The sequence below is a fragment of the Nothoprocta perdicaria genome, unplaced genomic scaffold, assembly GCF_003342845.1.
Source record: "Nothoprocta perdicaria isolate Ctin4 unplaced genomic scaffold, notPer1 scaffold_58, whole genome shotgun sequence".
NCBI classification, from domain to species: Eukaryota; Metazoa; Chordata; class Aves; order Tinamiformes; family Tinamidae; genus Nothoprocta; species Nothoprocta perdicaria.
Window position 1 is genome coordinate 3,198,366 of NW_020455843.1, and position 23,835 is coordinate 3,222,200.

At 51.1% G+C, this 23,835-nt stretch overlaps 1 protein-coding gene across 4 annotated transcripts in view; it reads left to right on the forward strand.

Annotated features, from left to right (window-relative positions):
• Positions 1-23,835, forward strand: part of EXOC6B (exocyst complex component 6B) — a 219,116-nt gene that overhangs the window by 83,628 nt on the left and 111,653 nt on the right. For all 4 annotated transcript variants that reach the window (XM_026048845.1, XM_026048846.1, XM_026048847.1 and 1 more), the window contains exons 7-8: positions 12,782-12,958; positions 19,242-19,310. In XM_026048845.1, the coding sequence (XP_025904630.1) occupies positions 12,782-12,958; positions 19,242-19,310 (246 nt within the window). The remainder of the gene's footprint in view (positions 1-12,781; positions 12,959-19,241; positions 19,311-23,835) is intronic.

A 23,835-nucleotide genomic window follows, 5' to 3' on the forward strand; every position in this document is an offset into this window, starting at 1 on the left:
ATGGGTGCTTGCGTTGAGACCCAAGAGCTCTCCTCTCCCTTAGGATGAGGTGCTTGTGGTGGTGCCAAGTTATCCTTCGTTCTCCACCTCCGTCGCTCTTCCCGCATGGACACCTCTTGCTGCGGTTGACTCGGGTTGAGCCGGTTCCATCAAGCAGCTTGTGCACTTTGGGGGGTCAGGTTCACACCTTGTGAAAAGCAGGTGCAGGTCCATTAACTGCAGGTGGAGGCAGCGCCGGCGAGACCACATTGAATTCAGTTTTTCAGCCTCAAATGGGAGCCTAGATGTTAGAACACTTAAATTTTTGATTTTTTTTCTTCTATTTATCAATAGCAGGTGGAATTTCCTGCAAAAGTGATAGGTCAATTATAGTTGTCTGGCCATGAACAACTGTGCCACAGATGTGCCCACGGCTGCAAGGGAGCTAGCGGAGGGGACGCAGGGAGACCTCCCAGCTCAGTGCACAGGCACTGTTTTTTCTTTAATATTATTATTTTTAATAGTATATAAATTAAAATTGGAAAGGGGTGGAGAGAAGGTGCGAGATTTTTCTTGTGGTTCTTTTCAGAGGTATGTTTTTTATCCTTAATAGATTTATAATACGCAGGTCCCTTTATTTGTTTCCATAAAATTAACTAGTAAATTTAAAATGGAAAAAAGCTGGTAATAGGAACCAGGCTATCTTTGCCAGCACTGAAATGCTGCTGTATTTATGAAAGGTAGACAAGGGCATTTTACCTTCTGCCGGGTGTTATGCCCAAGTGCCACATGTTGGAGGGTTGTAAAACTTTTACTAACGAGAAATTGGAAGAACGCTAACTTTTAATTGCCCTATTTTTTTTTTCTTGTGAAAACTGCTGTTTATTTTGGTCTTAAAAAAAAAAGGAATTGCAATTTTGAAGCCTGCAAATTTAAATGGAGCCAGCGCTGCCTTGTGATGTGGGAAGGATTCGTTACCTGGATGGGGTGTGAGCTGGGGCTGACACGTCTCCCTTGCTCCCGTCACAGCTAATTCCAATGTCCTGGAGAAACTCTTCCGCATTTCCATCCTGAGAAGTTAAGCACAGCAATTTGGGCCCAAACAATGGTTTTTTTTGGCATTTCCTTATGCTGAGAATGGATTTTTTTTTGCTCTATCTGTAACACAGTGACGGAGTGATCTTCTGGGGAAGAACCTTGGGTTACTTGAGACGAAACCTCCCTCCAAACGCCAGGTTATTAATGACAGTGCCTGTAGCAAACTCCTGAAAACAGGTTGTTAGGCAAGTGTAATTAAATAATTAGGTTACTGTGATGGGGATCACAGTTCAAAGAGGGCTTGAAGAGTGGAGGAGCCTCATGGCAGCGCGTGGGATGGGGGATTAGGGCTGCTTTGTGCCGAGATGGTGCTTTCCTCCCCTGGACAATTTGCATGTGGGCCTCGCTCCCGCTCTCCTTTTTGTGCTCTGTCATTTTTTTTGCTGTTGCTTCCATGCTGTTGGAAGGGTGGCCACGGTCAGCCCGTTTGAAATCCCATTCTTTAAATCCAGGCCGTCGTAAAGAGCTTCATGAGGGTAAGAAGTGACGCCCTGGAAACTGGGCGGTTTGCGTTCTTCTTGAACATTTGTACCAGTATATTTGAGAGGAGGAGCGGGCCGAGGCTTTGAAGCATGCCTTCAGGTTGGGCTCCTCTCWGGGCTGCCACATGTGGCTCTGAAGGAAGTTTGTCACCAAAGCAGACCGCTCATTTATAACCCCCTGTGATGACTTCAACGAGTTCCCCTGAAATTCAACAGAAAATCCGCTCCCCGAACTGGGTCTGCAGGCAAGATGGGCCCGTGCAATCCATCAAAGCTGCCTTGGCAGGTACGTTCAGTCCACAATAATGGGTTGTTTTAATCGTTATTAAGATACCCTAATGAAAGCAGTGTGTTTGGCGAGTCCTTAATGCCAGTGAACGCCACTGATGTCCCTTGTGGCTCTTAATGCCCCTGCTCCCGGGTGGATCCCCACGGAGGCATTTCAGACGGGGGGTAGATGCACAGGTTGGAGATGTCCAGGTCCAAAGGGGGTTTGAGGTGATAAATGCCTGTCTCAGCATCCAGGGGATGACTTTAGGCCTCTCTCTTTTGCTTTGTGTTGTGCTGGGATGAGGAATTGCAGTGTAAAGTCACAGCGTGCGCTAGGAAAACACCATTGTGCGAGGCATGCGTGGAGCTCGTGCCGAGTGTTTTATGCACCAGCATGACTTCCAAATTCCCAGGCAGAATTTACAGAGTGAGGCATGATACGAGCAGAAGATGCACGTTAAGGTCTGATGAGCGGTGGTGTTGATCGTTAGCGCCCTTGTTTGTAGTGGGGCTGCCAAGGTTAGCAGGGTTTGAYGGAGAAAATCACGTTCTGGAGTAATAACCCCAAAACGATGCGTCCTGTAAGGCATTGCTGAGAGCCGTGGGCTTGGAAGAGCTCCTGCCTTTGGGGACAGCAAGGGCTGTGGACCTCTCCCTGGGGAATAAGCCATCGAGGGCCACCTCTGGTGCTCCCCTGTCTTCCAGCTGCGACCAAGTCCCTGCTTGAGCTGCAAATGCTGATGTTACTGAGGGCAAAGGCTTGTGTGTGCAATGTCACAGAATCACAGAATATTCGAGGTTGGAAGGGACCATGTCAATGTTGCAGGGAGTCTTGCATATATATATTCTTAGCAAACGGGCTCATTTGGCAGTGTCTTTGCTGCTGCTCTGCCTGGAGACTTGCRAACTTCTGCATCGTGGTGAAAGAGATGCAGTCCTGATCACTGTCTGGTTATGGCTGATTTATGCTTGATATTGTTCTCTCTTGCTGCACATAAAAAGCCTGTCTATAGGGGTGTGAGCCTGGCTCCATTAAGTGAGTGGCAGAGGTTTGTTTTAATTTAATGAGCTTAATGAAGTCAGGATTTCTCCCATGTAGGTTGACCTCTGTTAAGCTTTGGCCAAGTTACGACAGGATCCAGTTTGATAATGGAAAAGCAGGGCAAGTTTGGGGGGACAGGCAAGGGAGAAAATTAAAAAAAATTAATCGTAGGGTATATGACGCTTTCTGGTCGTCATTTAAAGCCTGTTGTCTTGCAAAAAGCACCCAGGGCTGTGAGGGAGAGAAGCGGTGGCTTCGAGCAGCCCTCCATGCACTTTCTCGAGGAGCCTTTAGAGGGCAGATGATGTCCAGTAAATAGAGGACTTGGGACCTTCTGTAATTTTTCTGGTTGTGAGTTATGTAAATTGGGAGCCCTTGAACATGGACTTTAAAATAAAACAAAAATTAATTTGCCATTGGCTTTTAGTGCTTTAAAGGTGATATTTTTTGTCAGCTTACAGAAACAAGATGAGATCATTTCAAGCTTTAATTTATGTCTAYATCTATTCCTAGTATAAATGCTAAAATTTGTCATACAAGCAAAATATTAGTTGTCAACGTGGGCAGAAAAATTCTGGGAACATACTGTGACAGAAAAGACTTAGATAATATGTTGACTAAAAATGCATTTTTATGTCTTAAAAGATCATGCGTCGAGTCTAGAAAGTGGGTTTTGTACCAAGTAATACTGTCACAGTGTGATGAATGTGCAATGTGGTTGTTCTCTTCCATAATCTCTTCTCTAAACCGCCCAACCCTGCTGCTTAGCAGCCTCATCCTTGGTGAGCAGCTGCTTAGAAGAAGAAAAACTGTCTATGAGCAAGATATTCCAGCGTGGAATAGGAATCTGCAGAACGAAGGAACCTGAGGGAAGTTTAAGCTCTTCTGTAGAGTGCTTTTCAGRGAACATTTTCATATGGATTATAGTCAACATACTTGGAGAAGCGGAGGCTGCTTAACTCTGATTAATCAAAAACAGCAATAACAAAATAATGCTGCTCTTTCTTCTCCTGTTACCCTGAAGCTTTTGGATCGTGGAGAAGATGGTTATTCTTGAAAAAGCTATTTAGCACTTAACAAGAAAAGCTAGTCTTTGTGGCTCAGCCCTTTTGGCATCTTCTTTGTGGGTTTCTCATCAAAAAAACCATAGGGGTTATTCCTAAACAGAAAGAAGTGTTCCTTGTTCCAAGAAGGAGTTCTCTTTTTTGGAATGCTCTGAAGGTGGAGGTACCCTGGTGCCTSTGTCCCCCAGGAGACATGATCTAGATGCTGGCAGTTTCTGGGTTTGTTCTGCTTCAGCCTCGAGCTGCTGTGTGATCCTCGCCCCGTGTTCCTGCTTCCATTTCGGGGACATTGGTACCTAGCTGAGGTTGTCCTTGTATCACCACCTGCTTTGAGATTGCAGTTGTCTGCAACCTCAGCCCGCCGGTGGAAAAGCATTTCTATATGGCAGAAAATAGAACTTTAAGAAACTCTCAAGGACTCTCAAGAAGTCCTTCAGTCCAAGATGTTCTGCCCAGACGTGGTCAGTCTTCAGAGCCCATCTCTAGCATGCTTTTACCCAACGCCTTGTTAGGTGTCTAGAGACTGGGAGTCTCACCGTAGACCATCTGTTGCGGGATGTTGCTCCCTTATTGCTCCTTGTCCCCCTCAGTGTGACTTGACCTGCTGGTATGACCGGCTGCACCTTCACGAGACAGAGCTCGGTGCCTTTATGAGTCTGTGAGAGGGTCCTCGGGTGAATCTCAGAGCAGACGAGTCATCATTGCTGGCCTGTTGGGTGACATTCACTGTTGGAGCCGTTGCTGGGAGCCGTCTAATGAGGTTCCTCTTCTAGGCAACATTGGGAGGGAACATCCACAGCTCTGCTTGAGTTCCTGGAAGGCTGGTGGCCACCCCAGTGCAGTTGGAGGCCAGCTGATCATCTCAGATCTTTGTCCATGCGGCCGTTTTCAGCTGCAGAGCCGGACCGTGAGTCAGACCCTATGGTATCTGCTCCCCACGTCTTCCCAGATTTGACATAAGAGACTTACAAGCTGCTTGTGGACAGGCCAAGGAGTGTTTTGTCCAGGCCTCCTTGCTCAGGACTTTGTCCTTCCAGGGCAGTCCTGTCTTAGGTTAGGTGCTTTGATTTGGACACTGCARTTTCTCGGAATTCGTGGTTCAGTGAGGAGGAAGAAAACCCAGACCAGATGGAGAAATGGAAACAAAAGCAGAATCTTGAAAGGAAACTTATCTCCAGAATGCCAGACAAGGCCTGGAGAGAGGGTGTGAGAAGCAGAGCCGCTTGGGAGCTCCCACGGGGAGTGCAATAAGTGAGCTTCATTTGAGGCCAGGGTATGAGCGTTAACACTCTTCTAGCTGTGTGATTTAAAACAATTTTTGAGGGGCAGCTTGGTCAAGATAAATGCAGAGCAAAGACCCAGTGACTTGTTATCCTTGTTGGTGGCCTGGTGAGTGAGCAGCTCTGCCTCCGCTTCCGTTTCTTGACGTGTAAAATGGAGATTTGGGGCAGGATGTGTCTTCATGTGCCAGTAGCTTTGATAGTTTCTTACCTGCTAGACAGCGGGAGGAAAGGTGAGAGGAAAAACACCCAGAAATAGTGGAATCAGCATCTGCAAATATGTTTTCCATGTGTTATGATGGATTACGAATGCACGGGGGGACCCTGTACACTGTCAATGCCCGTGGTTGCACCTCCAAACCACAGAAGTGCTTGGACCGTCAGCCCTCACCAAGCTGACCTTGGTTTCTCAACACACCCATGGSTCATGTTCCAAAAAGCTTTGCAGTCCCACACCCCTTCAGTTAGAGATGGAATTGAGATGTTTTTTCCCTGCAAGTGGCCGTAGATAGGATCGTTTTGGGACGTCTTTGGGTGCTGCATTGCCAGTGCTTTTGGGGAAGGGAGAAATGGCCTGGGTTGTTGCCCTGGCTGCAACAACCCAGTTGTGCTGCTGTTTCATCACAGGACGGCACCCAAGCAAGAGCGAGTAGTGGGACATCATCTGTCTTCTTTTCAACAGTGGAAAAAGGTTCTGCCTTGTCAGAGAGTGCAGCTTGCTTAGACAATGATTGCTCGTCCCCAACGCCAAGGACGTTCATAAAGCCAAGGCTTGGTCCTACCTGGTTGCATCCATGTTGGTTGTCTGGGGAGGAYAGGCAAGGGTTGGACCTGTTCAAATGTGAGCAGGTTGGGTTGGGGTCCCTTGCTGCCTGCAAGGTTCAGTGAAGCCTGGGAGCTCCTGCTTTTGCTTTGAGTCATTGTTGAGTCTCATCAAGGAGAGAGAAACCTCTTCTTTGCATCAATGTTGGACCCAAAGGCAGCAGTAAAAGACTGATTAGTACTTAGAGCCTCCTGCTTTGAGCCAGGCTGTCTAATTTTCAGCTTCTCTGCTCCATTTAAACAAGATTAATTAGCTTTTTAATCATGCAGCTGAGCTACTTCAGATGCCGGCATGCCCATAGCTCGATCGGATCGCACGCGAGTGCACATCACTTGGGTCCATCAAGGACCTGCTTTAAAACAATTGTATCTTATCCTTTATTACACAGCTGACCTGCAGTGCTTGGCTGCCTGACTCCTTTTATCAACACGGATACAATAAACTTCTTTTTACGGCTTCTAGGAAAGGGCATTTCTGAAGCCTTAATAGTCCATCCTTTTCTCTTGATTCCTGGAATGCAGGAGCGTCCCAAAGAACATTCTGGCTTTATTATCTTTAACAGAAAATGCTGAATTAACCAAGTTGCTCTTTGCAGTGAACTCCGAGGATGTAAATAACATGGAGCTTGGCGTGTGGCTAAGGGAGGCGAGCAGGAGAGGGGCGATGACGGGATGAGGCTAAACCGGCAAAAGCAGGGGGGAAGAGTCCTGGTTCCCAATCCCGTATGGAATGTTGAAAGTTTGAGCAAAGGAGGTACTTGGGATGCTCTGCAGTAAAGGAGGTACTTGGGATGCTCTGCAGCAAAGGAGGTACTTGGGATCCTCTACAGCAAAGGAGGTATTTGGGATGCTCTGCAGCATCACGGCCTGGGTTTGAGCTTCCGAGGATGGAGAAGATTGGTCCGGGGAATGTGGAACGGTAGGTTGGAGAAACATTCGTGCAGGAGCGAGCAACGCTTTGGGTGTTCCCGTCTCCCAGCTGCATTTTCCAAGGCCAAGATCCAGGCAAAACGCTGCTCCTGGGCCCCGCTCTTGGCTTTGCTCTGCAGCCGGCGACCTCGGGCACGYTGGGTCGTGCGAGCAGCCGCTGCCGCCGAGCGAGCCGAGGGGCAGAGCCGCTCATCATCCTGACAAGCGCCCGGGTTTTCCTTAAAACTCAAAACAGAAGCCGTGTCGGCGTGTTGAGTTTGCACCTTGCAATAATAATAGACGCTTTTATCTGATCTGAGAGGGGTTTTATAACTTTCAAATGGATCTCTGGCCGCGAGCCAACCCCACTGTCATTTTTTATTAACTCTCCTTTTTTCCTCCCCTGCAGCCAGCCTGCTTTTTGTAATGCCGCTTAAGGAATATGTATCCCATTCCTGGGGATATGGTGAAACGATATTTCCACGTTGTGCGTCGCAGCCCATTAGAGGGGCCTATAAAACAAGCGGGGCCGCGAGCGCCGCGCCGCTAATCAAAACCACCAAAGCCCGACCCYGAGCGGAGCCGCCCTCGCCGGCCCTTATCGGCCGTCTCATCAGGAAAGCGCTAATTAGAGCCTTCTGAAAAGCAAATATTGGCAGCTCGCTGGTGGGTGGAGGTGACTGGAGGTAAGACGTGCGCCCTGTCAACATTGGCGAGCGGGTGCCAGAGAGTAAGACAGTCATAAAACCCCTATAAAACCCGTTGGATTTTTTTGTTTTTCAAGTGGTTGGCTGCCCGCGCAGGGGTGTGCCCCCTTTCCCTGGTTTCTGTAGCTCTGGTTCCCTGCCCGCTCCACGAGTCAGCTCCCTTCGCCAGCATCGCTGCTCCAGGACATGGCTGCTCTTCATTGAGAAGAGAAGGTTGAGAGGGGATCTSAGCAATATGTMCAAGTACCTGAAGCGGGAATGTAGGGAGGAAGGGACCAAGCTCTTCTCGGTGGTGGCCAGTGACAGGACAAGAGGCAATGGGGACAAGTTGAACCCCAGGCAGCTCCTGCTCCATGGGAGGAGGAACTTCCTTGGTGTGAGGGTGCAGAGCCCTGGCCCAGGCTGCCCAGGGAGGCTCCTGCTCTGSAGATCTCCCAAACCCGCCTGGATGCRCCCGGGTGCCCCGTGCTCTGGGTGTCCCTGCTGGAGCAGGGGCTGCACTGGGTGATCCCTAGAGGTCCCTTCCGACCTCAACCATCCTGGGACACTGTGACGTGCTTGCAGAGTTTGGACTCTGCTCACTCAGTTGCAAGTGGTCCTGTTGCTCTGGTTAATTCAGCTTCTGCTTCTCACCAGTGTGTTGAGCTGGTGTCCTTACGTTCTCTTGCTTGGCCCCTTGTGGCTCAGCCAAGTGCTGGCTTGAGAACATGTGGTTGTGGCTCCGAAACTTTGCATGGAAACAGCAATGTGGGGATGGGCTGGAAAATAGGGACTTGTGTTTTGGCCTTGACAAAAAGCCCCAAGGTTTGAGCTCTTAGCAGAACAGCATGGAAGTCACGTAACAGAAGCTGATGGTTGGGGATGGACAGCACATAATGAAGGTAGAAGCTATGTTCTTTTCCTTGTTATTTTGATCCTCCCTTTCTGAAGCAGCAGCAGCAAGAGATCGATCCTTCTAGTTGCCTTCAACCAACAAAAGTTACTGACTAATAAAACGAACAGAAGCCTCTCGGTGTCTTTGACCAGCCCATGATGCCGTTACCACCACAAAAGTAGGTCCCTGGCCCAGACCCAAAGCAGCAGGTTGGCCGGGGRGAGCCTTGTTTGCTCTCTCCATGGTCCAGCCTGCCCATGCAGTCATTTCTGGAGGCCTTGGGTCCTGTCTCATCAGTGGCCAGCTCGGATGCTCCTCACGCGGGCAAGTGAGAATAACTGCTTGGCGGGAGGCAGTTCCAGCCCTGGGAAGGCAGCGCTTTGAGTGTTATTGCTAAACGCAGCGTTGGCTCCGAGCAGCCCCTGGGTTGCCTAATTTCCCTTTTTTTCAAGTGTCACGTTGAGCAGAGAGCCAGGAGGTCGGGAGTCTTGTGCAACAGAGGCACTTGGACAGCGTAGTAGGCGAACGCGCTCGCTTTCATGTAAACCACCCCAAAAGGTGAGGGGATTTCTCTCTCGCTGTATTTTCCCCCTGTCCCTGGAGGAAGCTCCTCCTCAGGGCTCGGCCCGTGTGGCGGAGGCCGCGCGGGGCTCTCGCCCGCGCTTTGAGGCCCTTTCCAGCACGGGGCTCTTCCGAGGGCTCCCCCAGGGGGCCCTTGTGCCACACGGAGCACGGCAGCCCCGGGGCGCCGGCTCCTCGCCTCGTTTCTCGTCCTTGGCATGAGGACGAGTGAGATGGGGACTTCGGTCCAAGTTCCTCCTTAGCGGCTTCCTCAGCGCCTCTCCCCAGCTCCCTCTTTCTCTCCCGGTGAAACCAAAACGCCGGTGACTTCACCCAAACCTGCCGGAGTTGACGAAAACTTGATGTTTGTCACTTCTAGGTCGCTTCAATCCATCTCGCTCCCTGCCGGAGAGAGGCTGGTGGCATTGCCTCCAAAGGCAATCCTGGCTTTCCCGTGGGCACCTCCGCTCGCTCCCGACACGGGACGCGCTCGGATCGTCCCGGCTTGGAGCTCTGGGTTGCTGCAGCCCAGCCAGGCCCCGGGGCTGGCTTGGCCCGGGGCTTCCAGGGAGCACCCACGGCTGGAGCCCTCCCGTTGGGTGGGAGTTTGAAGGACTGGCTCTTTTATTGGAAGGCAGCTCTGGCTTTTAGAGCAGGAAGCACTGGGTTGTGTCTTATTATTCTGAAATTGTGTCTTCGTATTCTGAAATTTTGCTTTCCCCCTGCTTGGTAAAGGTAAAATCTGCCTCTGCCAGCATGGAGAAGTGCAAGTCATTGGGAGCATCTCTCTGGCTGCTCTCGGTGGGTTGCTGGGATGTGGAACATTTCTTCTGTTTCYTCCTCCTACTTATTTGGGTTTTTTTTCCCAATAGATCTCTGGATTTTAATTCAGGTCCAAAAATTCTTCTGCTGATAAACCTCAGCTCATGAACTTARTTAAAACTACGCAACAAAATTAAAGGCACAACACAAGATATCAGTTTGCTTTTTGAACTCTCTGACCTAGAACATCTTCCAKAAGGACCCATTTCCCGGGCCAGGGGCTTCGGTTCAGACCTGGGCTGCCTCTCACCAGATACCATGAGCTCTACGTGCTGCTCTTGTGGGCACAGCCCAAAGCAGAAGGCCAGTATCAATTGCCTTGGGTTGAAAAGGTTGGGAGAGCTGGACCTCTTCAGCCTGGAGAAGAGAAGGCTGAGGGGGGACCTGATCAGTGTCTACAGATACCTCAAGGGAGGGAATGAGGAGGATGGAGTGGCCTCTTTTCAGTGGTGGCCACTGAGAGAACTAGAGGAAATGGCCACAAACTGAAGCACCAAAAGTTCCACAGGACCTTGGGGATAAATTTCTTATCAGTGAGGCTGCCCAGAGAGGTTGTGGAGTCTCCTTCTCTGGAGATCTCCCAAACCTGCTTGGATGCAGCCCTGTGCCACATGCTGTAGGTGACCCTGCGTGTGCAGGGGGCTGGACCAGATGGTCTCTGGAGGTCCCTTCCAACCTTAAGGATCCTATGATTCCATGAAAAGGGTTGGGGGAGCAACATAAGCTTTTGAGACCACATCTACAAGGTGACACTGACACCTCAGTTGATGCCCAGTCCCAGCTTGGTCCAAGAGGCCGAATGTGCCGGCCTTGGAGCTGCGGCTRACGGCAGCGTCCCGGGCTGCTTGCCCAGGGTGTCTCCTCTCCCACGACCACTTTATTTAATTCTGTGATCTTGCTACGCCCCAGTTAATGACCCGCTTCAAGGTCTGTACTTTATGCAGAACTTTGAGTTTTTTTCCAATTCTTTTATTTCCCCTTCTCCCAGAGGGGGAAAAAAAAAGAGAGATTATATGAATCTGAGAGATTTTAATGAGGGTGCCAGTCTTGCTTTTGGTGTCATTTAGAGGGGATTCAGTGCTACAACTTCATTACGCCTCATTTGGGTAACTTATGTCATGGCTGGGTGTATCTGAGAGGCGCATCGAGCCTGGGATCTCTTTGCTGTGTGGCCTTCAGACGGACCCGGCGCTCATTCCCCGCTTTTGAAGTCCTAATTCTCTTTCAGGCGATGTTGCAATGCCTTTCTATAGCGTTGGGCCCCTGAAGTCAGAGATTCCTAATGCAGAACCCAGCCCCTTTGCCTAAGAGCTTCCAGTCCTGCCGTCCCGAGCGGCGCGAGCGCAGACCTTTCCCGCGGCTTTCTTGCGGAGATGCCTGCTGTAGAGCCTCATCCCCTACGAGATCCTTCCTGCAGCCTGCGCRGCCGACCTTGCAGCCGTTCCTGGGCTGAAGGCGAGCGATGCTGCTGCTTTGCAGCCGCTAGAGGTCAAGATTGTGCTGCCGCCGTGGCCGGGACCTCGGTGCTGCTGCCCGCGCGGTGCCCAGCGCCGCGGACCGAGCAGAGCCCAGCGTGGTTTGCAAGGACAGTTTTCCCTTGACCCTTTCAATYTGGGTTTTCCAACCCCTTTTCTGCTTCCATGATGTCGCAGCAGAAGCAGTGCAGGATCTAAAAGCTCAAGGTGTGGTCTGGGGTGGCTTCTTTGGCCACCTGCGACAGGGTCTCTAGGATTCCTTCTTCCGTGTGAGGTTGGGTGGTTCTTCTGGGCACCTTGCTGKGGGTTGCGCTGTGTGTGCAACTGCTGCACAGGAGCGATGAAGCCCTCAAAGGGGCTTGATTTTGATTGTATAGAAAATGTCTATAAATATAATGATAGATGTGTGTGTATATATATATACACACACACATGCATTTGTATATGTGCGTGTTTGATATATCTGCACCATCTAAACCGACTGCCTTTTAGCAAGGCGTCTGGATGGCTTCCATACATCTTCCTCTCTTGCTCTATCTGTGAATGTGGGAGAGATTCTGCAAAGCCGTGTGCGTGTGTCCGTACAAATCCCAGGCTGGCAGAAGGTTTAATTTCTTCCTTCAGCAGAGCTTAATGGAGAGGGGCAGTTAATTTGATGGCCCAACCTTTTCCCCACCGTGTTAGACATGAGTTTGTGCCCAGCGTTGGGATGGTACCTCTAGGCTGAACCTCCTTGGACCACGGGGGCCAAACTGGGGCTGATTTCCCTGGGAGGAAGCCGGGATGAGCCGTGTCCATGAGCCATGAGCAAAGCCGGAGCCGAGGAGTGCGGGTCACCGGTGGCTCCGGGGAGCGCGGGGTCGGGGACCCCTCGCAGATCATCTGCAAACGAGCAACGTGCAATTAAGATCTCCTGGGGTACCACAAGAATGCTTTCAGGAACCTCTGGGGTCCAGATGTGGAATGTTTTGTGCTGACACGGGTTGAAAAGAGAGGAACAAATCCAACAGTTAAGTAGGTCCTTTAATTTAGCCTGTGACAGTCACCACATGGCCTACGGGCTAATATTTCTGCATCTGTGCTGTAAATAGATCAATATGGCAGCGTGAGGGGTTTGGCATTTTGATTTGTGAAGAGTCAGAAGATTGTTTGTGTTGTTGCATAATCACTGAGATGGTTTTGAAATGAATCTTCTGTTTCTCTGGAATATCTGGGTTAGGGAAAACATAACATTTCTAAGTTCCATTAAGTGCGTGTTTTATTTTGCCTCATTTGTTGTATTTCAGGTCCGATTGCATCTTTTGGCTGGAAAAAAAAAAAAAAGAAAAGGAAAAGAAAAAGAAAATGCAAGCTCGAGGATGCTATCATAAAACCTGAAATCTGCTTTTTTTTCTAGGCACAGCAGCAAAGAAACCTGGACAATATTGTATCACAGCACCCCAGGATAAGTGGCGGAAAGAAGTCCAAGAAAGAAGCCTGCGCAAGCTCAGAGCTGGAGGTAAAAAACACTAGCCCCATGTCTGAGCAGGATTCGGGTATCCTGGATGTTGAAGATGAGGATGAGGATGAAGAGGTAACTGTATAATATCAATCGGAGGTGACTAGATAGCCKGGGGGGGGTGCCTTGAGTGTCTTGAAGGGTGTTTGTACCTGTCTCTGTGCGCATGTCCTCMTGCAACTTAACTGTAAAGATGTGGAAAAGACGGGGGAGATGCTGGGTGGCTTTCCTATTTAGGTCACGTTGTCCCTTTGCCCACGTTCTTGTGACATGCGCCCTCACAGAGCGTTCCCTGGAGCCGGAGGAGCCCCTGTGGTCTGGCCCGCAGGCCGCCCGGCGGCTCCGGGGCCGCGCGCCGGTGGCCCGCGCAGTCTGGGATCCATCCCGAGCCATTCAAAGGAAGGGGGAAAAAAAAAGGCCACATCGTGTGCGAGATGCTCGGCCTCCGCCGCGCAGCGGGTGTGTTCGTGACAGACGCACACGCTCTGTGCCGAGCAGCGCTGCGGGCGGACACCGTGCCGGGATGCGCTTTTAATCCCTTGATGTGCTCAGCCTGCGCTGCGCTCAGCCTCCAGCCCCACCGTATAGAGTCTATAGGAGGGAGGAGCGCGGTGCTGCGTGGGAAACATCCCCCGTGTCTGACCCCTTGTCCCTGCTGCCATCTCTCCACTGCTGCTTCCCCTGGCTGTTTTCCTGGCTGGAATTTCCTAGCCCCTACAGCATGCCATGCTAAGCATAAATGCCAAGCGTAACCTCTGCTGCTAGTCCTTGCTCTTTCTAGGGAATAAAGGACGTTAGTGGAACATCTCATCCCGAGTTTGCTTCAGCTGCAAACTCGTCCCTTCCCTGCATGTGACTTCTTTCCTCTTCATCCTCCATCACCCCTTTCTCCAAGCGGAGGCAGGCACAGAGCCCCTCGCGCTGCACCAACACCAGCTGCATGTGATGCTTCCACATCAAAATGGAAATGGAGCAGAAGTTGAAAGAAAAATGAGGAGCACCTTAGGGAGAAACAATTATTGATCGGAGTATATCTCTTTAGCACTTTTCTGGAAAGGGAAAAAATCCTTTTTTGAGTAGCTCTTGTTCCATCCCACTCTCAAGGTCTCCCTATTGCTTTGAAATGAATTATCCCTCAATTAGGAGGCTGTAGAGCTGCTCACTGCGGCGCAGGTAGAGTTGGAATCTGAGAAGAACTGAATGATGTAAACGTTAAGAGGAGAAGTTTTTTAAGTTGGGAGAAATCTCTTCATGCGGTTTATCAAACTGCTGCCTAGTGTCTAAGTGGATGAAGTCCCATGTCTTGGTATGTTTAAGGCCAGCCTGGTAGAAAGCCAGCAAGCTTAGAGTAAGGATTAATCCTTCGCTGGTGGGAGCACAAAGGTTGTTAGGAGGAGGTTGTTGGAGAAGTTGGTTCTTCAGGTTGGCCTGAGAAGGCCACGGATTGAGTGGAGCGATGCCCTTGGGAAGCCCAAGAGCAGGAGCATCCAGGAGGAGCTGCTGTCCTTGGTGATGAAACCGGTGGCAAGGTGGCCCTGGGCAGCGGACGCTGACGATCTTCTCTTGGAGAACGACTCTGATAGCACAGCTGGGAGTCGCGTCGGGAACGGAAGGACCTGGAAACAGCCGGCAAGTTGAAGGAGCATTAAGTGCAAATCGTTCGTGCTGGACTTCTCGTAAGGGTTCACTGAAGTGACAAGCCAGCTGCACAGTTGTTTTCTCGTGGTTGACGGAGTCATCCCAAGCTTTTCCTCTTGGAGTATGACTTCTCATCCTTCCGATGACCTTGTCTGTGCGGGGACAATAAGGCAGGCTTAGAATCCGTCTAATAGGGAATTTTCACTCAAATAGTTCACTCAAATAGTTAAGTATCCTGAGGGCAGGGAAATTGCATCGTGTWTTGTACCCAGCCTTCGTCTTGTGGAGCTCTGAGGCCCAAGAGGGACAACACGGTGGCAGGTGGCACACGTTGTTTCCTGTGTTTAGCCCTCTGACGTGCCCAGATTGCTGAGGCTGATATTTCCCTGGGAAACCGGGAACGCTGCTAACAACCCTGGGAAGGAAACGGCAGCCCTCGGAAAAGAAAGTCAGTAGACAAGTTAAAAAATGACCTGAAAGTGCTCAAGGACAGCAGTCATTGCTGTTCCTGTTCACACAGCTCAGCAAGAAGCGCCAAGCGGTGACCCCAGGTCTCTGATTAAACAACCGTTGGTTGAATTTTGGAGATACTGTGGTCCAGGGTTATCCCTGTATGGATTCCTCAATGAGGTGGGAGGTCCCCGAATAACCGGAGTAAGGGAGCAGGAGATGCAGCTTAATGAAGGTCTGAGTCTCTTGTAGAAAGCCCGAGAGCTGTCTGATGTTGTAGCTGCTTCAAGTTAAAAAGAGTGGATCTCAACGGGAGGGGAGGACTTGCAGGTACCCTCTGTGGACTGGAGACTACATGGTTTCCTCATAGAAACTGAAAAACATCTGTTCTAGTGAGTGACAGGATTTGGAAGAACCTCTCGAAGTCTCTAGTCCAAACTCCTGCCTTAAGCAGAGCTATCAATAACACAAGCCTGGTTCTGCTATCACCTAATTTAGCTGCTTTTTTGTTGTTGTTGTTTGTTTTTAATCCTGGCGGATGGATATCCATCCCAGAATGGCAATTCCCCACAACTTGAGGTGCCCTGTTGGGGTTCAGCACAGCCATTCCCACCTCCTGCGCTAACACRAAGCTCCCCAGCAGAGCAGCCTGGAGGGGACACGACGAGACCCCAGATCTCGAGGTTTTCCCTTGACCCTGTTTTGGTCTTTGCTTGTTCTTTTACCCCAAGCATGAATTGCACCTGCAGGTAGCCCCGTTTTTGTGTTGTTAGCCAGCAAAGACCCGCTGAGGGTCCGTCCCTGTGGGAGAGGGGGAATTTTAAGGAAGAACAGCACGTTTCGGAGCAGCGGCGGCTCTGCCGTCACCGGAGCAGGAACTTGCAGCCAGCCTCGGATTTGGCAGGGAGCTCTGGCRCTGCGGATATCAGCAGGTGTGAGTCGGGGCTGAAACTCATCAAACTTCTGGCAGCCTGTCCGTTGACCTGGCTGGAGGAATCATTCCCTACATGATAAAATAACGTTCGATTTGGGGCAGCTGGAGCGGGGACCCCAGGGAGCCCCGTGGACCTTCCTGGATCAATGGGCTTTGGTGGGTGCCATCGGCCTTCACCTTTCCTTGCTCCCGCTGGTAATGATGCAAAAAGCACGTTGGCCGCTGGGAATGAGCCCTCTCTCTTTCCAGACAGAGCTGTTTTCCTGTTGTCTCTAACGCCAGCCAGGATGAGATCAGATAGTCTGCGGGCCGCTCTTGCCAGGTTCAGCATCGTGCTGCTCGGAGCATCCCCTTGACCGCCTGAATTGATTCCGGGCTGTTTCCCCCGAAGTTTAGCTGCTGGAGCGCTCGGAGGCCTCACGGAGTGGGGTGGCAAGGATTTGTCCCCATCTCTGTTCAACGCGGGGTAAAACGCTCCAGGAGCAGAGCTCTGTGATGGGATGGCTGGAGCTGCGTGGGAGCAGGGCTCCTCTCACCCATGGAGGTCAACGGGCTCGTTCTGCAGCGCAGGAACGTGCGGGGAGGCCCAGCCTGCTCCTTTGGACACCCCGATCCCACAGTTGTGTGTTCACTTGCTCTGGGCATCTGTGCCCTTAAAGCAAAGGACCCAGGAGCTCATCCGTAAATGAATCCCTAGTGCTGCACTCCTGCTTCCGTGCAGAAACAAGGCAAGTATCTGGCCTGTGTCACATCTTTACATCAAGAAGCAACAAGGATCAAGCTCAAGCCACCGCACCACAAATCCACCCCAACCCAGGTCAGCGTATCCCTTAGCTCTGAGACTACAACAGATCTTACACTGCAGACCTCTCTTCCATGGGTTACGTTTGCCAGAATCCGTGTGGAGCCCAACTGGAAAGCGGCGTTCCCAAGGGAGAGGGTTCAGCGGCTGGGACCCCAGCGGCTCTTCCTGGGCTCCCCGTACGTGCCAGATGTGCAGTTGGGATGAGGCTCGGGACGCCCGTGTTAGCCGAACAGGGAGGACAAGGAGGAGAGGAATAACACGGTCTCTGTTCTGGGAGTTAAAAGCAAAAAGATGAGGCTGAAGCGCAGCTGTCAGGGCAGCCGCTGTTCGGCGCCTGAGGAGGCTCTAGCTCCAGTTTTGTTGCCAACTTTCAAAAAAAAAAAAAAAATCAAAGCTTTTCTTTGCTTTTTTCATTGTTTTTTGAGCAGTGGTAGTACAGCTTTTGCTAGGAAGATTGAGCAGCTCCTGAAGTCTGAGTGATGAGGAATATCCGTTTATTTTTGTCTGTTTTCCATTTGGGAAAGAAAAAACAACAAATCCCCAGTGCTTGAATCTGGGGTGATATTTAGGAAGAGCTCCTTTCCTTTTTTCCTCCCCAAATTTGGCCTTTCTTTGATTTCCGGTGCACTTAACACCAGTGCTCTCGGGTTTGTGCCGTCCTGTCTGATAGTGCTTTGACTGGATGAACAGTTGAAGAGTTGTGAATGTCTTAGAGGTTAGTTTTGCAGAATAAACCAGGATATTTGGTGTGTCTGTGTGGACTTCAAAGCCTCGCAGAAGATCAGAGCCCATGCAAATGTTGCCACCTCCTTTGAAAGGGTTTTGCCGGGCTGGTGAAGTCTGTTTCTGGCAAGTGCTCAGTTGCACGAATCTTTATCAACTTATTTTGTGTTCAGCTACTGTCCATTGCCTGGGAGAAGCAAAGAAGAGTTTGATGGTGAATTCCAGTTCAGTGGAAAACATCGTCTGCTTTGATGGTACTGTGAGGAGAAGATGGGTTTGCCCATGCTGAGAGGAACATCAGACAATAGACAACCTGTCTGGTTGGGATGCTGTGCYCTGTGCTCCGGGTGCCCTTGCTTGAGCAGGGGGTTGGACTGGATGGTCTCCAGAGGTCCCTTCGAACCATGCTGCTTGCTGGAGGATGTCTTGGTTGAGCGTGGGGATTTCCCCACCCGCATCAGCCGTCGCATTCGATGACTTCTGAGCCAAATTGTTTGACCGTTTTTAGCACCTGGAGCCCACCTGCTTTTAATGCTATGGGGACAGAGTGAGGCAAAAGGATGGAACTGGGCCTGGGAGCTATGGAGGAGCCATAGAAGAGCTGGGAGACTGCAAGCGCAAAGGGAGCAACAAGGAGACACAATAAGTCCCACAGCAACAGGCCAAAGTGGCTGCCGAGCGTTTGCATCATTGGATTTAGTTTTGCTTTTCAAAGCTTCGTCAGCAAGACCAGTAAATCTGCACGAGACAAGTGGGGCTGTTGGTCCACCTTGAACCTTGGGTGAGGACCTCCGTTATGGAAGGGAGGAAAGGAGAGCGCAGCAAGGGAGACTGGTGGGTGTCCTCTAGCAGCTCTGGCTCCTCGCCGGGCAGGAGGTTTGAAGCAGACTCCCCTGCTTGCCCTTTGCAAGCCATAACTTCTGCGTGGGGCGAGGAGGACCAGCGCCCCGGGCGCTCGGGCCGCGGTGGTTGGGACTTGCCCACCCAACCCCAGCTAGAAACTTCTGCTCCCATCCCAGCTCCTTTGGAGCCGAAAGGCCTCTTAAGCGTAATTAGAAATGTTTAAAATAAACATGTTTCCCAGGCCTGTCCAGTGGGCGCCTTTCATCTTGCTCCCCTTTCTTCCCCGCCGCGTGTCAACAGAACACTCCCGCGGGCCGAAGGAGGCGCGCGGCCGCTTTATGCCGCGGCCAACAAGCTCGACGCCCCGGTGCCTCCGAGGTCTCCAAAGAGCCGGGCTTCTCGCATGCAAATTCCTCCTCTGATCTGCCTCCCTCCTGCCCGCCCGGCTGCTCGTCCTCGTCCCTTCCGCGAGATGCGCGAGGCTGTTGAAAGACGGGGGAGTCTGGTGTGGCTGGGGTGTTTGTGAAGAACAAATGGCAGCGTTAATGCTTTTGAAGAAACGGAGCTAGAAAGCCAGAGAATAAGGGGTTTTGCTGTTGCATAAGAGCCAGTATGGCCCCTGCCAGGACGCTTGAACTCGCGCTTTAAGCCTATGGTCAAAACGAAATTTCTTGTGTCTCTGCTGAGGCAGCTATCCTGGGGCCAAGGGATACATGAGAGTTTCCTCGGGGAACCTAAGTGGAGCATGAGAGAGATTAAATGATTAAATGACTTTTTTTTTAACCCCTGCTGTGAGAGCCTTTAAAAATGTAAATATGGGCAAATAAAATAGAGATCAATAATTACCCTTAATTCTGCACCCCTGAAATTCTTCATATCGTGCTCTGTCAGACCTGCATGCCTTGAATTTACCCTGAGCTCTGTGTGCTTGGGGCATTGAGCACTCGTTGCCTGCTGTGTTCTAGGTGCCGGGCGCTCAGGACTTGGTGGACTTCTCTCCCGTGTATCGATGCCTGCACATATACTCCGTGCTGGTAAGTGTGAGCGCCTCGCGAGCTGCTCTGAAACCACAGTTGGGTTCTGTGTCTCCCATTCCCACGAGGAAGTGGTTGCAAACATCATATTTGTATTTGCCCCGYTACGAAGTGTGTTACCTGCAATGGAAAATCAGCCTGTGCCTGCAGYGCTGGACGGGTTGGGGTAAAAAACCTCTTGTGGCTCCTTAATACGGCACCCGGCAGCAGGAAAGGGCATTTTCTGCAACCATTGTAGACTCTGGGTTTGTACTAGGCCAGATACATATTTCTTGCTTGTATAGTTTCCCTGAAAGAATCTTTCTTTAACCACAAAAGCTTTGGTATTCAGTGCGAACTGGGGAACCGAGGAGAAGTATTAGAGGTTTTGTTGGAGCTAGGAGAAATGCTGCAGTCTTCAAACACACTTTGACGGGCTGCTATTTGACAGGATCAGATTTGCTACTGTCCAACAAAATCCACCGTTTTGCTGTCTCGGTTTCCAATTTCCAGTAATTAGATTTTTTTTTTTGAGTGCTTTTTCTTTGAGTGCACTGAGAAATATGGCTAAACTCAATGTGTTCTCTGCTGGCATTTACTTACTGCTCCTGCTGTTACATGAGGCTGGGTATTACGACCCTGAGTGTCGTGATATTCCTGAGAGCATTTCGGGAAGCGTCTCATTACTAGTGATGCAGGCTGCTAGATGAACCATGTTTCTTCCCGAGGATGGAAAACGTTGAATTTTACATATTTATGTACAAAAGAAGCAGGTGACCCTTGTTGATGGCACTTCAACCTTCATTGCAGCTCTTAATTTCTATGCAGGACGTACAGATGGGTTTGCAGAAAGGTGAAAGGTTGCAGTAAAGAAAGCCAAAAAAGAAGCAGAATAATTTTTTGTCTCTTCATGTGTTAATAATTTTCTAATTTTGGCTCTGGAGCCCCAGTGTTTTACTGGAATGAAGGAGCGAGTTTTACCCCCAATATGGGACTCTGGAACCGAACATCCCACTGAAAAGCGATGCTGGGTGCCCGTGAGCRACATGGGTTGCAAACAGGTCCAGGAAGGCACATTTTGTTAACAAAAGGGTAAATACCCGGGTGTTTAGATGCCTAAGGGGGTATTAGGGAAGGAGGGAAGGTTTTCTGTGGTAGAGATAAGGGTTTTCTTTCCCRTATGCACGCAATGTATAAGGCAGGCGCTGCAGAAGTGGCGTCGCCAGGACGGCCGCGGGGAGCAGAAGGGGAAGCAGCTCCTCAAAAAGCCCAAATTGCCCTTTTTCTGACCCGCGTCCCGAGCTGGCCGCCGCCGCCAGCGCCGCGGGAAGCGGCGGCGGGCGGAAGGATCATAGCGCGATAGTTCCCCAAAGAGGGGAAAAAAAGAACAAAAACACAAAAGAAAAAACACCCTAATATTTGTCACTTACAATAGCGTTATCTAAACGCCGGGCCCTGCCGTGGCGAAAGGCCCGCGCTGAGTAAACAGGGGGATATTTATTATTTTTAGTGAACCCGACCTCCCAGTCACCTCGGGTTTTATGGCAGCCGCTCGCTTATAAATTCCCCGAGGATTACGGCAAGAGTCGGGGCGGGGGGGGAGAGGTGGGAGGAGACAGAAAAGGAAAAAAATAAAATAAATAATAATAATAAAAACAAAACGGAGGCCGTATCGGCGGCCTTATCGGGGGGCAGGAGTTCAGGCATTGTGCGCGGGGGTCGGCGGGCGGTCACGGCCTCGYGGCCGGGCCCGGGCACCTGTAAATCCTTCCGGCGGCAGCCAAGGCGAAGGGCAGGCGCGAGCAGGCGCTGCCGGGAAGCGCYGGCTCCGGCAGGAAGGGCAGAGCCCGGCCGCCGCGAGCCGGAGCAGCGGGAGGAAGGGGGGAGAAAGTGAAGGCGGGTCAGGCGGCGGGGAGCGCGCCGCTGCGGCGGGGAATGGGCCGCCGTGGAGGCCCCTTCGTGGGCCTGCTCGTGCACAGTGCCTTTTTTATGGGTTTTTTTTGCCCATGGAGCTTCTAGAGAGGGTCCCGCTGAGGGCAACAAAGGTGATTGAGGGACTGGAGCATCTCTCGTGCGAGGAGAGCCTGAGTTGGGGCTGTTTAGCCTGGAGAAGAGAAGGCTGAGAGGGGATCTGATCAACATGGATAAGTTCATGAAGGGGGAATGTAGCGAGGAAGGGGCCAAGTGACAGGACAGTGGTGGCCAGTGACAGGACAAGGGGCAGTGGGGACAAGTTGAACCCCAGGCAGCTCCATCTCCATGTGAGGAGGAGCTTCTGCACTGTGAGGGTGCAGAGCCCTGGCCCAGGCTGCCCAGGGAGCTGCGGAGGCTCCTGCTCTGGAGATCTCCCAACCCGCCTGGATGCGCCYGGGTGCCCCGTGCTCTGGGTGTCCCTGCTGGGGCAGGAAGGTTGGGCTAGATGATCTCTAGAGSTCCCTTCCAACCTTGAACATTCTGTGATTCTGCGATTCTGTTTTTTTGCAAAAAATTGCTGGCTGATGGTGTCTTTAGGACTACATGGGGTGACAGGAATATTGGCAGCTCTAAAGCACACCTCTGTGTGCTCTCTGTGGCCCTGCAGTTCACCAGGAGCTGCCTTCTCCTGCGGTGATGCGGGCGGCTGCTGGGTTGCTCTCAAGCAAGGGTGAATCCCTCAGTGTTAGCAAAGGTACAATGCCCTTTTCTGGGGAAAATAAAGAAAAACGAGGAGCTGAGGGTGCAGTTTGGGGTGTTTTGCAAAATCCACAGCCACCAGATGATGGAGGGAGTGATTTGTGCCAAACCTTGGCCACTCATCGGCTTCTTGGTTGACCCAAGTTGGTGGCCAGGAGGGTTCAAGCTCCACCAGGCCGCTATTCAGTGCCAGTGGATCACCTTGGCCCTCTCCTTGAGGTAGCAGAGAAGGTGGTTGGGGATGATAATATCTAAAGCATAAACACAGGAGTCCTGCGGTGCGGTGGTTTGCGCCACGGCCGTGTTTATCTTCTAGGCTGCCGTCAACCAAAGCGCGCGCGGTGCTTTGATTGGGGGCCAAAGGGAATTAGGCGAGGTGAGGTCTGGGCCAGCTGGGTTTATCTGTGGGAGCATCTCGAGCAGCTGTCAGGAGCCTTGTCTTGGGAGGCGAAGACCTGGGAGCACTGAGATTTACAGAGCAAAAATCGAAAACASCGGTTTTGTTTCGTTTCTCCCCAAAGCTCGAGCGAGCAAAGAGCGGGACAGCAGCAAAAAGCCCCCAGAGGTGGTGGCTTCTGCTCGGAGGCCGATCCCGGAGGTTTCAGTCGCTGCCGTTGCCTGTTGGTGCTCGGTTAGGGGGTTTTATTTAACTTCATGCTAMTGGGTTACCGATTCCTTTGAGGTTTCCTTGCGCGCTGGGGCAATCGCGGGGACTGGCACTCCCAGCCCTTTGATCTTGAGCTACAAAGGGGGTCGATTTAGGGGAAGAAACGAGTGTCCGTAAATAAATAAATAACAAAAAAACAGAAAAAAACTCTGATGTAAATACAAGCTTTAAAAAGGCAGCCACTGCTCCGTTAATGAGGGATTTCTGAAAGATCGCAAGGCTGAGTAATTGAGAGCAACAGTAGTTGACACGTATTTACTGTACGTTCCTTCTCTCTTGCCGTTGCCGTTCCTGCTTGCTCTGTTGCTTCTCCAACACTGAAACTGCTTTGATATGTTAGGGAAGGTAGGAAAATGCACGATAAATAGAAATGTTCTCCGTTAAAAGCTGTCCACACGGAGCCTTTTGGAAGCCCCTGCATGAAAAAATGAGGCGTTTTGTTTAGCCTTGTTCTCCCAGTGCACTCAGACCTGCTTGTTTTTATGATAAATGGGGCGGTCAGGCTTTCCATCCCTGCTTCTCCAGGCTCTGTGGAGAAGCTCTGCTTGCTGGGACAGGCCACGGCCATGGCTATGGATGGTCCCCATGCAACCTGTGAAGCTCTGGGATGCTCCAAAATGGTTGCTCGCTGTTGATGGGAGTTCTCCCTTCAAGGGGCAAGAAAACAAGGAAAACGAGGGGAGTTCTCCCTTCAAGGGGCAAGAAGGTCCCTTCTAGGAGCCGAAATTCAAAGGTGAAGCCCTCGATACCGTCCCTTTCCCATGAAGAGCTGCCCTTTTGCCCTTGGTGCAACACGCGTTGTCTTTTTGCCTTGGATAAACTGTGCCCTGCAGAGCCTGTGACCAGCTCCTGTTTTGTATATGTATTTTTTTTTTTTTTTTTTTTTAAGATCGGGGCCATAAAGTTTCTTTGCTCTGTGTCCTTGGGAACTTTAAACGGTTTGAACTTTGTTTGGGGCGGGGGCAGCGTGGAAAACTCTCCTTCTCGAAGGCTCCGCTAACTCCTTGTTCATCTCCGACACTTTGCAGCTTGTCCCATCGCTCCAGCCTGGCCTATCTCACTGTCTGCTGACTTGGCTGACCCGCGGGTGCCTGCTGCAGCTAGATAGCTATAAACACCGCCCTGAGATCATAGGGGAAGGCTGAGGGTGAGCCACTTTGTGCGCGGGGTTGATAAGGACACAGGAAAAGCCATTAGAGCGAACCG